This window comes from Oryzias latipes, chromosome 14, assembly GCF_053564925.1.
Source record: "Oryzias latipes strain Hd-rR chromosome 14, Olatipes_Hd-rR_3.1".
Classification (NCBI taxonomy): domain Eukaryota; kingdom Metazoa; phylum Chordata; class Actinopteri; order Beloniformes; family Adrianichthyidae; genus Oryzias; species Oryzias latipes.
In genome coordinates, this window is record NC_136250.1 from 15724611 (window position 1) to 15742611 (window position 18001).

At 42.1% G+C, this 18001-nt stretch overlaps 1 protein-coding gene across 6 annotated transcripts in view; it reads left to right on the plus strand.

Moving 5' to 3' along the window:
• LOC101162700 (serine/threonine-protein kinase PAK 3) overlaps nt 1-18001 on the plus strand; it is a 45499-nt gene that overhangs the window by 13904 nt on the left and 13594 nt on the right. For 5 of the 6 annotated variants that reach the window (XM_004076343.5, XM_078930648.1, XM_011483447.4 and 2 more), the window contains 2 exons: nt 16652-16845; nt 16986-17086. In XM_004076343.5, the coding sequence (XP_004076391.1) occupies nt 16674-16845; nt 16986-17086 (273 nt within the window). In that variant the 5' untranslated portion in view covers nt 16652-16673. Of the gene's footprint in view, nt 1-11387; nt 11409-16651; nt 16846-16985; nt 17087-18001 lie in introns of those variants that run through there. The other variant, XM_078930646.1, reaches the window with a different exon arrangement.

Here is an 18001-nt window from a genome sequence, read left to right on the forward strand (position 1 = left end):
TTTGTTGTTCGAGGACACTCAATTCATTCACAGTCAAATTGGCATATTTTAATGGAAAGTGGAGGTTGGTTAGTTTGCAACGGGACAAGAAAAAGTCCATCTGAACTGTAAGTTTTGATAGTTCAAGATAAAACTCAGTGAAATGGTAGAGGTGAAACATGCAGCAAAAAAAATATTTATATTTGAAAATGTCATTTAAAATAGAACAATGCAGGGAAGATTGTTCAAGAGGAAGATTGCAAGTGAGGTTGAAGATGTAAAAGCTCAAAATAGCAGAGGAGAAGAAAAAATCAGAAAGGAGGTGCATTTCCTGCATTTATCAAGGTCTTTAGTACAATAATCAATTCAAATATTTTTTCCACAAAGCCCTGTCTACATTTTTACTTAAAGTCAAGATTACAGTCAACCACATTTGACTGCATTAGGGATGTAATGACTCATTTAAAAAAAAACAACAATTTGATTTATCATATTTTGTGGCTGACTATTCATAGTGGATATTGATTCATTTTGAACGATCCGATTCACATACCTAAAATGGAACCAAACTTTAACCAGTGTGACTCTGACAGAAATACCAGGATACTGAACAGTGCAGGTGAAGTTTTCCACATTCCTTGTATTTCTTGCAAGTAATTGTGTGTAATTTAAATATGTGTACAAACAAGTAAACAAGAATCACTGTTTGGTAAATTACTTGTACAGAGTAATTGATTACTTTGCTTTATTTACTGAATGAAATAGTAATGAACGACCTTGGGAGTTTTTCAGGCAGGCAACTCGAGCAGTGCGTTTACCTGGTTACTCCTCCCTGCGGGCGGTTCAGTCTAATCAACTTACCTGTTCAGCGTCCTACTTAAGTTCCGGGTGTACTGTCCAATCCCTCTTCATCCATTTCCACGAGGCCTGGGTTCGTCACCCCCCCCCCCTCCACCTGTGAGCTCCGTCAGGGGTTGTTTATTACCCTAAGTTTTCTATGGAGAACTTTGTTTTAAGTATCTGAACGGAGCCTTATGCCAAACTAAAAGAATTATGGAAATAAATCTTCTTTACTGCATGAGTTTTCTGACTGAAATTAAACTATTTTACTAATTCTCTAACTTAAAAAGTATTTCACTACTCATACTTTTTTCCACTCACATACAAATTCTCAAGGGAATAAAGCTAGCACAAATAAGATACCCTTTAAATAAAAACATAGAGGCACAAGGGCAATCAGGTGTTTTATAGCAAAATACTATATAGCTCATTGACACTAGTGCAGTGGAAAGCAGTTCATCTTCAGGACAAAACTTGCACTTAACTGAAATATTTTTGCCTTTGTTTTCAGCAAATTGGAAATAATATGAATATCTCCAGTTGCTGAATAACCGTACGCTTTTGTCAAGTCCATATTTATCAATCACTTTGATCAATCTCCAACTCTGCATTAGTGCACAGGCGTGCAAGCATGCATCAGTTTTTCATCAGTATTGGTTTTGTTTCATTTAACCTTTGTGCTATCTTAGATGACCCCACCCTTACATTGACGTGTTCTTCCTACCATGACAAAGGTGGATAAAGGTAAAAAGATTTCATGTAATGCACCAGTGAAGATCACATATCATTGAAGAAAATAGCTTTAGCACACTGACTAGTGGGTCTATATGACCCAACTCCCAATGTTAAAATGCCTAGGATAGCACAAGGGTTACCCAAGAGACAATGTCAGAGACAACTGTTTACGGACATTTTTTGATCAGTCACCTATGGTTTCACTGCATAGATGAAACCATAGGTGACTTCATAAGGCTGGGAAGTAGGAAGAGAAATTGGTCCTAATTTTTCATATGCAAGGTCTTAAATTTAACATGAAGAAATGTTTAGGAGCCCTGGGATAATAGTCTCCCTTTTCCTGTTTCACAATCAACAGCAAAGAATGGACTTAACAATACCACAATCTGTGATACAGTATAATGCTAGGGAGTTATCTTTGGCTTATGGATTTCAATTTTTTTCTCCAACAATTAAAATGATATGGTTTTTATAACTCTCTTAGCTTGATGGTCTATTTGTCCCTGATTCCCACTGAAAACAGCATTTCTGTTCCTGGATTCACATTCTCATGAGGCCGAAATTATCCAAATCTTCCACCTGTAGCTTGCTGGCTTGAGTGAAATGAAACACCAGTGATGGGCACTTGTGAGCACATTGTGCCAGCCATTTTATACACGCGATACATGTTTTACTAGTTTTTGACACTTTCTCCTTTGCTTCCAAGCTATAGTGCAAGTTAGATCTTCAGTCTAAAAATCCTCCCTCAAGGTTTCTCAGGCTGATAACTGGATGTCTTCAGGTTCTTCAAACAACATGTCAATTGCAAATCTCAAATTTCTTTGGTTAAGGTTGAAATTACAGTGTGTTGCATAACAGAAACAGCTTTGCTGTCTGACAGAATCACGCAGTTCTCTTATTGGACCTTCGTTCTGCTTTGATACAGTCAGCAACTTTATTCTGTTATATCTTCTTTCAGACATGATGTCTCTGAAAAAGCACAGTTTAAATCATACTTGACTGGGCAAACCTTCAAAGATTTACATCAAATAATGTTGTCATTCCATAGTTTCTTCACAAAATACCAATGTCTCTGTGTCGAGTTAAATCATTCGTACCACTCTTTGGACTAAATCTTTAGCATTAACGTCCCACTCAGATCATCTTTTAATCTATTTTAAAAGCTTTCCTAGTGGTCTTTTAATTATGATTATGCTGTTTCTAGGCAAAATCAGAAAAACATCTTCTAGGACATAGTTTCTGCAGAGCAGCAGTAGTTCATTAGAAATTCATCCCTGAGTTGTGGGTGTGGGACTGTTTGCACTGAGTAAGCCTTCCCCCATTTCCCATCATCCCTTTATTTGCACACTCTCCCACTAGCTTAGAGCTGCTCTCACCTCTGACTTCACATTAGCAGTGCAACAAAAATGGTGAGCTAATGGGAGCTATCCAGCCGTACTATTTTGAACCACATGCCTGCATGGATGAGGATAAAAAAAACATAAATCTAGTCTGCAAGTGGATGCATGAGAATGGAGCAGAGCAGGGATAAAATGCAACTTTCATATAAACATGGCCAAGCTGATGACTTGAGCTAGAATGATTTCAAAATACATGACATGATTTTAACTAACCACCCAGCTAGTTGCACCTCACGTGAAACTGGAAGTCATTTAGAATGTGGCCACACTTGTGGTTTTAATGAATGCAGAGTGGCTCATGTTTCTTCATAATGTAGTATGCTTTTCTGTCCACCTATGACCACTCAAATCACTTACAGTGTACGTTGCCTCACAAAATTACAACTTGGTTTTCTCCAGTCCATTAAGACTTAAATTTCCCCCATTGTAGGGGAGTCCAATGACAGTAAAACCTTTATCTCACTAAGACACCCTGATTTGCTCAGTTTCACATTAATATCTGGAAGTTGCCCAGATCCACAGTTCTTTGTTGAACCTAAAGACCTACTCTGATGAAAATTGTGAAAAGTTTTGCAATAATAGAAGACATATATTAAGAAAATTAAGCTCAAATTGCATTTCTGAGTATTTCTTTATGCAAGTCATTGTGAATCAGATTCAAATGAAAAAATGTCATTTGAAAAAGAGTTTATTTATGGTGAAAATACAATGGGCAAGCTCTCAACAATAGGAGGGGAAGGGGGGCGGGATCGCTCCATCCCAAGGGTCCTGCCCACAACTGGGTCAAATGTTTAATGAACTACTAATGAACTATTAATGCTCTGCAGAACCTTTGTCCTGGAAAACGACATCGTTTTTTTATTTTTTTCACAAAAACGGCGTGATCATAATTTTAAAAAAGATTTAAAAAAAGATTGGAGTAGGTCTTTGAATCTTTGGACAATGTTTTTAATGTTATTCTTGTACTAAATTACCTGATTAAAGCCTTTTTAAATCTGAAAAAGAGCAGATGGGATTAGATTATTATTTTTGCACTGAAACAAGCACATCCAAGTGTATCTGGATTTTCTTTCGGTCAGTATGTTGGTTTAATTTAGTCATTTTACAGTCATCTGTACTCCCTAGGGTGGGTAAACTGCGGCCCGGATCCGGCCCGCCTCCATGTTTGGTCCGGCCCACTGAACATTATCAGAGACCCATGTTTTTTTAATCTGGCCACACAATCAAGACGTGACATTTTATTCCACCCTTCTGCAGTCTGTGTCCCAATCTAAAACCCTCTAAAAATCTCAGTCAAATAGAACAGAAGACAGTCTTCCTTTTCTTCGTCGCAGTTCATCTTTCCTGGTTTAGCTCATTGTTTTAGAGCGATTATGCAGCTTTTTTTAAACAGCGCATCCTGTTCTGTGTCCTGATTGGCTGGAGATCTTGTCAATCACTCCCCTACGTGCCCTGTCTCCTGTACAGAAACGCGGAGCTCTTCAGATCTACAGAAATCTTTGATCGATCAGATCTTTGTTTTCATTCTAAGATCCTGGACCTAATTGCTAGGAGGGTTTGGGATTTTAAACCATAGAAAATGGTGATAATGTTCATGTGTGTTCGGGCGGCAGTGGCTCAGGCGGTTGAGCGGGTCATCCAATGATCGAAGGGTTGGCGGTTTGATCCCCACTCCCCCCAGTCAACTGTCGTGTCCTTGGGCAAGACACTTCACCCTCTTTGCCTCCAGTGTGGCTCCACTGGTGTGTGAATGTGTATGAATGCCCCGGTGATGGTCAGAGGGGCCGTAGGCGTGAACTGGCAGCCACGCCTCTGTCAGTCTGCCCTAGGGCAGCTGTGGCTACAACAGTAGCTTACCATCACCAAGTATGAATGAGGAGTGACTGAATAATGGACACAATGTAAGCGCTTTGAGTGACTTGAAAAGCACAGATAAATCCAATCCATTATTATTATTATGTCTGTGAGGAGTTTTACTTCCATAAACGTCTGTAATCAGACTCCGTGGATTTCACGATCACGGTTATTTTTAGAATGAAACTCCTGTAACAAACGAGGGAACTCTGTTCTGGTGAAAAGGTAACGCAGATGCGTAGCTGCAGCAGAAACTGCAATTTGCTTTTTTCTGTTATGGTGAGCGGTAGGACCCCAAAGCAGAATCTGACTCCGAGGGCAGTTAAACAGTTTTTATTCCTCACAGGACAAGGAACAGAATTGGACAGGCAGCAGAATCAGGGAGCTAAACTGGAAAACCACAGATATGTAGAGCAATGGAAAAGTGATAATCCGGCATGGAGAAGCAACAGGCTCAGGCATTTAAAGACCTTGATGAGATGAGGATCAGGTGTGCCATGTAGGGAGGCACCAGGGAAAAAGTCAGCCACGCCCACCTGGTCACACTGATCACAACAGTGCCCCCCCCTCAAGGGACGCCACCCGGCGGCCGACCAGGCCTGTCGGGATGACGGGCATAGAAGTCATCAAAGAGAGCAGGGGACAGGATAAAGGAGCGGGGAACCCAGGAACGCTCCTCCGGGCCATAACCCTCCCAGTCCACGAGATACTGCAGACCGCGACCCCGTCGCCGGACATCCAGAAGGCAGGAAACGCCGGATGATCATCCACGACCAGGGCGGGAGGAGGGGGCTCGGCCGGAGGGCTGAGAACACTGCAGGAGACAGGCTTCAGGAGAGACACATGGAAGGAAGGGTGGATGTGCATTGAGGCAGGCAACTTAAGACGGACCACCGAGGGGTTGATGACCCGGTCGATCTCAAAAGGGCCAATGAACCTCGGAGACAACTTCCTGGACTCGCACTGCAGGGGAATGTCTCGTGTACTACAAACCTTCTGACCCGGTTTGTAGTCCGGGGCTGGGACCCTGCGGCGGTCCGCCAGAGCACGGTTCCGAGAGGCAGTGCGGGAGAGGGCTGCCCGGGCCTCGTGCCAAACACGACGGGCCCTGCGGAGATGGTCCTGGACAGAAGGGACGGCCACGGCTCTTTCCTGAGAGGGGAAGAGGGGAGGCTGATAGCCATTGGACGCCATGAATGGAGAGAGACCTGTTGCAGAGGAGACCAAGGAATTGTGTGAATACTCAATCCAGGGAAGATGAGTTGACCACGAAGCAGGATGAGTAGCTGCCACACAGCGCAAAGCCGCCTCCAGGTCCTGGTTAGCCCGCTCAGTCTGGCCATTGGTTTGGGGGTGGTATCCAGAGGACAGGCTAGCTGTGGCCCCAATGGCCCGACAGAAAGCGTTCCACACCCTGGAGGTGAACTGGGGGCCTCGGTCTGACACAATGTCCTGGGGCAGACCATGCAAACCGAATACCTGCTGGACCAGGAGGTTGGCTGTCTCGAGGGCAGAAGGGAGCTTGGGAAGTGGCACAAAATGGACGGACTTTGAAAAACGGTCGACGATTGTCAAGACTGCTGTGTTACCTTCAGAAGGTGGAAGGCCAGTGATGAAATCCACAGCTATGTGGGACCAGGGTCGATGAGGAACTGGGAGTGGTCGCAGAAGACCTGCTGGTGCTCGATGAGAAGCTTTTCCACGAGCACAGACAGAGCAAGCCTGGACAAACTCCCGTGTGTCCGCAGATATGGAGGGCCACCAGAACCGCTGTTTAAGCAACGTCAAAGTCCGGTGTATTCCAGGATGGCAAGCCACCTTGGAGTTGTGGCCCCACTGCAGCACAGAGGAACGAGCAGATGGGGGAACAAACAGAAGACCTGTGGGACATTCAGGTGGAGAGGGAAGGTCCTTCAGAGCTCTCTCAACCTCACGCTCCACCTCCCAGATGGCAGCACCGACAACACAGGAGCGAGGTAGGATTGTGTCCTGAGTAGTATCACAGGAGGCTGGCAGCTCGAATTGCCTGGACAGGGCATCAGGCTTTAGGTTGCGGGACCCTGGGCGGTAAGTGAGGGTGAAATTGAAGCGTCCCAGAAAAAGGGACCACCGAGCTTGACGGGGATTCAGTCTGCGGGCAGAACGGAGGTACGACAAGTTCTTATGATCTGTCCATACCAGGAAAGGTTGAGATGTTCCTTCCAGCCAGTGGCGCCATTCCTTCAAGGCCAGCACAACTGCCAACAGCTCACGATTCCCCACGTCATAATTCCTCTCCGCAGGAGACAGCTGTCGGGAGAAGAAAGCGCAGGGGTGCATCTTCCGATCTGAGGATGAACGCTGAGAGAGCACCGCCCCAACTCCAGATTCTGAGGCGTCCACTTCCACCATGAACTGAGCTGTAGGATCAGGATGAGACAGTACAGGAGCAGAACAAAAAAGATTTTTCAACTTAATAAAGGCTGCCTCAGCTCCTGAGGACCAGGAGAAGGGTTCTCGTACAGAGGTCAGCTTGGTCAAGGGAGAAGCCACAGAGCTGTAGTTTCTGATGAACCTCCGATAAAAGTTGGCAAACCCCAAAAACCTTTGGAGTTGCTTCCTGGTTGTGGGTGTAGGCCACCCTTCTACAGCTTTGATCTTGGCAGGATCTGGCTTGAGTTGGCCCTTCTCAATCACAAACCCAAGAAAACTGACACTGGAGGCATGAAAGTCACATTTCTCACCTTTAGCATAGAGCCTGTTTGCTAACAGCCTCTGTAACACAAGCCTGACATGTTGAACGTGCTCATCAAGAGTCCGTGAAAAAAATCAGAATATCATCAAGATAAACAAACACAAATCTATTCAACATGTCACGCAGAACGTCATTGATGAGACATTGAAAAACAGCTGGAGCATTAGTCAGTCCAAACGGCATCACTAAATACTCAAAATGTCCCAGAGGAGTATTGAAGGCCGTCTTCCACTCATCACCCTCCTTTATTCTCACTAAATGGTAAGCGTTTCGGAGGTCGAGCTTGGTGAAGATGGTTGCAGTCTGGAGGGAGCTGAAAGCAGAGTCCATGAGTGGGAGAGGATACTTGTTTTTGACTGTTATATTGTTTAGACCTGTGTAATCAATACATGGGCGAAGGGACCCATCCTTCTTATCAACAAAGAAAAATCCCGCTCCAACAGGGGAAGAGGATGGACGGATAAGTCCAGCAGCCAAACTCTCAGTTATATATGTCTCCATTGCATCCTTCTCAGGCTTGGAGAGGTTGTACAGTTTACTGGAGGGTAGAGAAGCACCAGGTAACAACTCAATCTCACAGTCATAGGGTCGATGAGGGGGCAGAGAGGAAGCACGGTCCTTAGAAAAAACTTCCTTGAGGTCATGATAATCCGATGGTACACAAGAAAGGTCAATAAGTTTAGGAGGCTCAGGAGAGGTGGAAACAGGTGGTACAGCAGCATGTAAACAGTGAGAGTGGCAAAAAAGACTCCAATTAACTATGGATTGAGAAGACCAGTCTATGTGTGGATTATGGAGTGAAAGCCAGGGCAGACCCAACACCAGCAGAGAGGATGGAGATGAAATGATGTTAAAACTAATCAGTTCTCTGTGGTTGCCAGAAACCAGCAGGGACACAGGACGTGTTCGGTGAGTGACACAGGATAACAGTCTACCATCCAGAGCAAACACTTTTTTAGGGTTTGGTAGAAGTTCAGTGGGGATGTTGGATTGGGACACAAACTGAGAGTCAATAAAATTGTCATCTGCACCGGAATCCATTAAAGCCTGGATCTGTAATGTTGTGGTGTCATATGAGATCGTACCTTGAAGATGGATGCGTCTGGAGGAGGGATCCACAGGGGTTCGGCTCACCAGTGCCCCTCCTGAGCCTGATGAGCCCGGTCTTTTGGCCGTACGGGGCAGTTGGGCCGGAAATGGCCAGACTGGCCGCAGTAGAGGCAGAGCCGCTGGTAGATGCGGCGCTGACGTTCCTCAGGAGTGAGAGTCATCCTGCCGAGCTGCATAGGCTCCTCGCTGCAGCGCGGCGTGCTCTGTTCCTGGGGAGGCGTGGTCGCGGAGTCCCGCTGAGTTGCAGGTGGAGGGAACACCGGCAGATGAAGGGGCGTGACCGGCAAGGAGCTGGCGGGACGAGAGGGTCGAGCTGCTCTTTCCCTTCGTCTCTCCCGAAGGCGGTTATCCAGCCTTATGGAGAGGGAAATTAACTCCTCTAGGTTGGAAGTTTCGTCACGAGCAGCTAGTAGTTCGTCTTTGATCTCCTCTCTAACCCCGGTAAAATATTCCGGTGAGGGCCTTTTCATCCCAGCCACACTCCGCAGCGGAGATGCGGAAGTCAATGGAGTACTCCGAAACTGAAGCGGGACCTTGGCGTAAGGAGAGCAGGCGATTTCCAGTCTCTTTTTCCTGGAGAGGATGATCAAAAACTTTGAGCATTTCAGCCGTGAATAAAGCCAAAGAGTCGCAGTGGGGAGAATTACTGCCGGCTAATGCAACAGCCCAGGCAGAGGCTTTGCCTGACAGTAAACTCATGATGAACGCCACTTTGGATCTTTCAGAGGAATAAGTGAGAGGTTGCTGATCCAACACGAGTCTACAGTGATGGATAAATGATTTGCATAGACCTATCTCTCCGGAGTACCTGCTGGGAGTGGGGATGAAGGGCTCACGGGGAGATGATGCAAGAACGTGAGGAGCAAGTGACGGGGCTGGATCCGATACTGCGGCTTGAACTGGATCCGGGGATCTTCCTGAGGTGAGTTGAGACGAGACCTCCTCCAGGCGACCGCCGAGACGATTTATTCCGGTGGAAAGATGTTGAAGGGTGTTCATGATTTCCTGGAGAGCTTGATCATGCCGTCCAACAAGGGCCCCTTGGGACGAAAGGGCATGTTTAACCTCTTCAAACGCTGCGGGGTCCATATTTTGGCTGGATTATTCTGTTATGGTGAGCGGTAGGACCCCAAAGCAGAATCTGACTCCGAGGGCAGTTAAACAGTTTTTATTCCTCACAGGACAAGGAACAGAATTGGACAGGCAGCAGAATCAGGGAGCTAAACTGGAAAACCACAGATATGTAGAGCAATGGAAAAGTGATAATCCGGCATGGAGAAGCAACAGGCTCAGGCATTTAAAGACCTTGATGAGATGAGGATCAGGTGTGCCATGTAGGGAGGCACCAGGGAAAAAGTCAGCCACGCCCACCTGGTCACACTGATCACAACATTTTCATTATTACTGGATGAGAAACAGACGCGCAGAACACAGCGCAGCTGCGCAAACTGTGAGACGTGAGGAGCTGCAGCCCTCAAAGTCTTTATTAGGATTATGACGGGAGAGGATTGACTATTTGTTGGGTTTTTTTGTTCGTTTTTTTTTTAAATGTCATATTCTGTTTTAGAATATAATTTTCAAGCAGTTTCATATCCACCTGTTATCAGCGCATATCCAATTATAAAATCTAGCAATAAGACAATTTTAAAAAAATGCTTTTGGTCTCTCTTTCTAAAAAAACCCCAAATGTTTTGTGCCAAAGTGCCCCCGCCGCCACAGGTTACTTCTTATGTTAATGCACCAATCTTAGAGAACTGCAGCACGATTACTTTTCAGCACATCAGCAAGCTTTTTATTTTCTTCTTTTTTGTCAAGTAGAACATTAGTCAGCCATTACATGCACAGACCCTCGGGCCTCCAGATTTGTTTGTTTATTCTTATGCAAAAACCCCAAGAAAGCAGTCCACTGAAAATTTTCTCTAGTTCTGCTTGGGGTACCCCAAGGTGCTCTCAGGCCACTCGAGAAACATAGACTCTTCAGGGACAACTCTTTGTGAGACAGCCCCCATAATACCTCCCCAGGAAGGTACCCAGGAGATATCTGAAAGACATTCTTAAGCCACGTCAACTGGCTTCTCTTGATGCCAGAGCATGCCCAGCATGCCCAGCAAAGAAGTTTGACTTGCTGCCAGTAATAAGAACCGGACAGCCTTCGATAGAGTCCATACTCCATATTCCAAGAATACCTCCTCATAGAACACGGCAAATGGCAAGATTGAAACTTTTCTGAAAATTCACAAAATGTCTCCCTTCCACTACTGAATCAGAGGTTTGACCATTGGCCTAATTCTCCTCTCCATGAGAAGACTTTATCAGAGAGGCTGAGTAGTGTGACCTTCCCATTTGGAGGCTGCATTCTGCCCTCTCGTCCCTCTTATTTTAAAGACCCCACCCCAGTCACTCCTCCATCAACCACCACCTTATCATGGTGGGGGTTGGATTTAAGCACTTGACTGATTCTAAGGGCCAGTCAATCGCCCTTGATCTCCTGGTTCAGATGCCCCTTATAGAAACTTTAAAAGCAAGGTCCACTATATTGTCCCTACTGACATGCTGTGTCTTCCCTCAGGACCTGCCCAAGCTCAGCTCAAGAAGGATAATAAAACAAGTTATATAGTAGAAGTGGCGAAAAGAAAAAATAACAGCTTTGGTTCACCTTGTCATAAGTCTACCACCCACAAGAAAGACCACAAGAGGCCAGTGCCATGTGTTTAAGGCTGCGGTTATGGACCTAGATGGCCCAAGCAGTAGACCAAGTTAGTGAAATGTACTCTATATACCACCTGTCTTAAGAAATGTATATGGAACTTAAAACATATAAGTGTTACAAGTTGTATGGTCATATAGACATACAATGAATATATTTCCTTTTTAGCTAAACTTTACATCCTTGAAGTCTTTTTGTTCTATCAAAAAGTGCATTACTTTTGAAAGTTATAAAAACCACAGGTGTCACTACAATTAAAACACAACTAATAGACAACATCTGTTAAATTTGCTTCTGATTAACAACTTACACAAAATGTAAATATATGAATAAAAAGGAGACCTCTGTGGTTTTATGATGATATTTAGCTATAGGAACAAGTCTTGTTTTCTCCCCAGCAAGAGCTAAATCAATGAACTAAAAATCTTTAGACCAGCAGCTTGTGCTTTTTGGTGAATTCAATAAATACACCATCAATTAAATTCATATTCATTCCCTTTTAGATAAGCTCTCCTTGATAGGAATGAATGCATCCTTCCTCCTGTCAGCATTTAGTTGAAATTAAACAGGATTGTGTTGCTGCTTCACTGTAGCTTGGAGTATTTTACTCTGAACTTAAGTGCATGTGAGCTGGAAGTGGCATCTGTGTGTCATCACTGAGCCCTGTTATAATATCTGTGCGCGTTGTTTTGTCCGGCTTTGTTTGTAAAAAGACTCAACTGGAAAAAGTTGTTGTAAAGACAATGACAGTCATAAACTGCAGCAGCAGAGTATCCCTCCTCTCTCAGTGTGCTTTGGATGTCCTCGAACTGTCTATCCCATCCCAGTAATCAGCATCCTTCAAAGAAGCAGAACTGAAGCTGAAGCAAAGTCAAACAGAGAGCGTGTCCTAATCAGGGGCATGAAGCACCAAGCTTATGGAGTCCTCCCCCCACATCTCTGGGCCATTACTCAGCTGCCATGGGCTGAAGATTAGTTTCTTTCTGTTAGCCATCCAAATTCAGCATTAATGTTTGAAAGAGTGGGGAAAAAAGCCTTGCTTTTTATGGAAGCTTTAATGTTTTATGTAAGAGAGATATGGGAACATTCTCAGAAATATTTGGGCTGAGCTGGAGTGTCTCTGTTACTGTCAACTATCGCACCAAAGAAACTTTGGTTGGGATTTCTTTTAATATGAATATTGTGGATCAGGTTTTTTAACATCAGAGCACATTGAGGACTTTATTGAAACCTTGTTTCTGTTTAATATTTGCCTGAGTTGATTAGTCTGTAAGTACGTTTCCTGTCTGACGTCCAGACACTCGGCTATAGTATCTGTGTTTCAAAAAGAGGAGCTGCTTGTTTCAGGGACAGAGTGACACTGACTGCTTTCCTGCCTGTCAGTGGTTCATGGCGTAAATAGGTCAGTGTTTTATGTGAGTAAAGAATCAGTAATGTCTGGGCCTTCATGAATTGGCTGTTTTTAGCCAGTAGCCAGCAGGCAGGTGAGCAGGGATCTGCACAACTACTACTATGACCACAGTTTGTTTAGAACACCCACTGTCACTGTCAATAGCAATATATATATTATATATATTATATATATATATATATATATATATATATATATATATATATATATATATATATATATATATATATATATATATATATATATATATATATATATATATATATATATATATATATTGCAAATGTGAACTATAGTGGTTCCCTTATTCAGATATATATTTTAGTGTTTTTGAGCCTGGAAAATAATCTGATGTCATTTTTTCATTCTGGTATCTTTTACCACTTGTATCCTGATGACTGTAAGATGACTGTCAGTCTTTTCCACTGTAACAAAAAACACATTTCACACATAGGCGGAAAAACAGTTAAGGGTGTTGTAATGTGTCTGACCACAAAGATATTAAAGATCGGAGTTATAGCAATGGCCGACTGCTCAGGTTTTAGCTCACTGAGGTGCTTTGGCACTTAGGTATCTGTGTTGGTGATATTTTTAACTATACTGTGGCAAATTAAGACAGTTTTAACCCAAATTTAGATTTTTTTAAAAATAAATAATGTCACCATCAGAATTTTGAGGCACAGTGAGAAGGATGGTCTTTCCAGTTTTGACAGCATTGTATTTCTTTTTGTTTTTTTTTGTTTTTTTTTTTTTTTTGCTGACAATGGGTTCCTGCAGAGTTCATTGAGTGGACCTTAATAGGCAGTTGAAAAAGTTAGATTCAAGTGTAAATAAGTTGGGTTACAGTATTTTTAAACCAGGAAAAAGTGTATTGTCTTACGTTCACCCTTTCTGATCCCTTCTTTTAATGCATTTATGACCCCTTTTTTCTGCATTTGCTAAATAAATCATGTTGTATTTAACACCTGACGGTCGCTTTATTAGGTTACACAGTGCAACTTTGTAAACAGAAGAGTTTTGCTGGGTTTTTGTCACAGATACGCCCAGACTACAAACTGAGAAAACCGGTTTTTTGCTGTTGTCTGGACTCTAATTGGGATCTTGCCCAACAGAAACTGCTGACACAGTTCACTGCCACCACTCACTATATCTCACGAGATCTTGGCAGCAAACTGGGAAAATAATCAAGTTAACACAAGAACATTTGAAGCCATTATGTTCTTCGATTGGGCACTTATTTCTATTTATTTATTTAGAAATATTACATCAAAAGGTACTTGTGAGTATTAATGATGTTTGAAAGCTTTTCTGTGTTTGTTGTCTCATATTTGGCTCTCTTTTTGAAAGGTTAAATTGCCTTCACAATTAGGCTTTACAAGTCACTTATTAACCATCAGTTTTTCTAACTGAAAAGGTCAGCAAATTAGTTTCACAGTCAGTCTTCTCCTAAAAACATATTTATTTGGAATGGTATATTCCATTAAAATGTATCAAGTTTGTACCATGTAAATCATGCAGTGATTTGCATGAAAACAGCATTTACGTGTTCTGTGAAAACTTTTCTCGTCATAAATAAACATCAATGGTGTCTATGATTTGCCTGGACAGGAAGCAACACATAACTGGAACATTTATGTTGCAAGAATTTTTTTGTTAAACATATTATGGTATGGTAGAATCCAGATAAGTATTGTGTAATAATCCTGTTAGGTAGATTATGGCTTCTTATCAACCCATCTTTCCAGTGATCTAATTCCTTTGTTGAAAAAAAAATCTTTTGTTTTTAAAAGCTGACAGAAGTCTGTTGAAACCACAGCCAGACTTGTATCCTGCATTCATGGCGGCTGCATAAATTGCTAATGCCACCATGAAGACAGATGAGTAATTTGTCAGGGGGAGGTGCATGCGTGCTGTGTAAGGGCAGTGGAGGGGCAGCTTTCTTTGTTTGCTAATGTAGGTCTCCGCTGAGGGGGGGCAGCATGGATGTCCCGCTTACTGCAGTAGCGGCGCTGCACATCACATGATGGGCTTGGCCTCGGGGTGAGGCAGAGAAGGAGCTGAAGATGGTACTGGGGTGGTTACATGGTGGGTAGGCGTGATGGAATGGGTTCCCTGTGCCAGATTCGCTTCAAGTTAAATCCTGGTACCTGTTTCTAAAGATGATGGAAACATCAGACTCGTTCTCATCTCGTGGTTACACCAGTCCAGTCCCAGTGCTGGATTGACTCTCCCAGCTGGGTTAGACTTATTTAATGATCATTTATCTACAATTACATTCGATTTGATTGTAAACAGTATTACATATAGATTGCTATTTTCATACGTTTTTTTTAAATGCAAGACTCATAAATGCAACAGTTTGTTAACAAACATAAAAAAAATACGAATAATAGATAAATTATGTTCTTTTTTAATTTTGGCACACCATTAGAAACAATTTTGCAGCTTTTTTTTTTAATATGTCGAGATAGCTGTCAGCTAAAGCAAATATAGCAAAAAACAAGAAGATTCTTGATTCTGTGTAAAAAAAAATTTTGTTGCAATGTCAACCAGGCCTAGTTATACAGTAAGTCCAAATTCAGATTTGAATTATCTTAAGAAAATGCTTTGAAAGTACAAAAGGTTGTCTATTTGTCTCTATATTTAGGTTTCTTTGTGAAGAACACTAATAATGAAAGTTTCTGCAAATCCCAAAATCCATTAAAATGATGCAGAAACGAAATATAGACAGAGAAACAAACAACAATAGAGATACATTTTTTGGGACTAACAAATCCAATTTCTCTCTTCAGTGCTTTGAGGCATGAAATTACAGCTCATCCATCCTCTTGCAAATATCTGGAAATATACAGTGTTTTTTTTTTTCACAAACACAAACTTTGTAGTATAAAAGCAGTTTTTTTTGGTGTTTTACTGAGACTTTATTTTTTATCTCTGTATTTGTTTTCTAAGTGTTTGCAGATTGCATTTTCAAAGTAATAAAGTGTGTTTTCTATTTTGGAGATATTTTATGTATGATCTGTATGTTTTTTGATGTGTGTTTGGCTTCTCCAGTCACCATATAATCCACTACAGCCCATAATTGTCTAGGTCAGTCTTGTTAAATCAATCAGAGCATGACGCAAGTGACACATGTGCATTATAACTGCATAATGGCTAAATAATAGCTGACTTTTCTACATCAGTCCAAAAAGGCTTTGGTGACATTGCACATGTTTATATGCTACTAATGGTAAATGTGTGGTATTTGTGAAAAAACACAATTTCTTTTTTTCCACATATCACCCTAAGAAAATCCTAATTTTCTAGATCTTTACTCTAGAAAAGTCAGATTAATGGAATATATCTTGTAGCTGTAGCTGTTTTTTGTATTCTACAGGCATTTATGAAGATTAGTCAAGTCCACATTGACCAAAAGCCAAGCTCCTAGTTTTAAGGTTTGAAGCAAACTGCACCATACCAAATGTTGCAGTTCCTCAAATGACCATTGGGGGCTGTTTTCAAAAAGGAGCATTTTTTCATTGACCCTGATGTTTTTTCAGCACAGGAATAAAAGGTCCAACTTTATACCAAAACCATTTATAGTACAATACGGAAGAGGATTAGGGCCACGGAGAAAGAAAGAAAAAAAGGCCATATAAAATTCTGAATTTTTTCTCAAAATTCTCACTTTAATCTCAGAATTTTGAGATTAAAGTCAGAATTCTGAGAATAAATCCAGAATTTTCTATGCCTCTTTTTCCTTTCTCCATTCTGTCCAACAATAATAAATAATAATAAATAAGTCGAGTGTGTGGACCTTGATGTCCTGCTTCTTCCAAGTTCACAGTTCATTAACAGTTACCACACACAGATTTTCTTTCTCTCTTTCTCATTCCCAGGATTTTGTGAGCGTTGCTAAAAATGTCTGATAGTGTCGATATTGAAGAGAAACCGCCGGCCCCCCCCTTGAGAATGAACAGTAGTTCCCGAGATTCTTCATCAGTGAATCACGCATCCAAACCGCTACCAATGGCTCCAGAAGAGAAAAACAAGAAAGTCCGCCTGCGATCCATCTTTCCTGGAGGAGATAAGAGTGAGCATCCATCCCCAGCTTCAGTCATTTCTGCATCCTCACACAAGTTGTTCTTTGTTGAGGATTGAGGTTTAAAACAATTTAACAATTTGGAGCCAGTCTATAATCTGATTTCCTTCTTTTTTTTGTTTCCTCTGTAGCAAACAAGAAAAAGGAGAAGGAACGTCCTGAGATATCCCTACCCTCAGACTTTGAGCACACCATTCACGTTGGCTTTGATGCTGTAACAGGAGAATTCACAGTGAGTATAGCCACAGATTGTTACGTCCCTGATCCGGGGGAAAATGGGTAACAAAACAAACTTTTTGAAACTGTGAGGGTTAAGATGGCAGCAATAAGACAAAACAAACTAATAATAAACACAAATGACTGAACACTACAAAGTGTTACAATGTCTGAAATAATTAGCAGAAATTCTCAGGTTTTTTTTAGCAGCAGACCTAAAACTAATACCAGAATTCTAAGCCCAAAACACAACAACTACTGAAGTAGTACATGATAAAATGACAGCTAAAAGCAGAAACTAAACCGAAGGATCAAAAAAAAGAAGCCTGACTATAGGGCTAGAACCAAAAACAGAGGAAAACTGGACTTCAACAAGCGTCCTATAGGCCTAAGAGACAGTATGGGGAAAGGCTGAGGAACAGATTCCACCCAGGCATTCAGCTACCACTACAGCAGAGGTTTCTGGAAGGTTTTAAAGTCCCACTCCAGTCATCTTTTGATCTATTTTCAAAGAGTTCCCAGCGGTCTTTCAATTATGATGATGCTGTTTTTAGGAAAAATCAAAAAGCCTGTTTCGTTTTGAGCCAGAAGCCAGCTGGGATAAGAAAACAAAGACTTAGAGGATTTAGTCGTCTACAAGTGGATGCATCTGAATAGAGCAGAGCAGGGACCTTGTGACTTGCCGTAGTAACTTATACGCCACACTTACAAACTTCTTACATTAGCATTTTTTTCCATCTGCTCCTGATTCACACGCATTTCGTTAAAGAAATACTCAGAAATGTGATTTTAAGGTATTCATTTTCTTGCCCTCCATCATGAGAAAAGTGTTACAAGAACACGTTAAAAACATCTTAAACGTGATTTTCATCAGAATGAGTCTTCAAATCTCTCTCTCTCTCCCACCCTGGTGATTGGTGGAGTTGGAAGC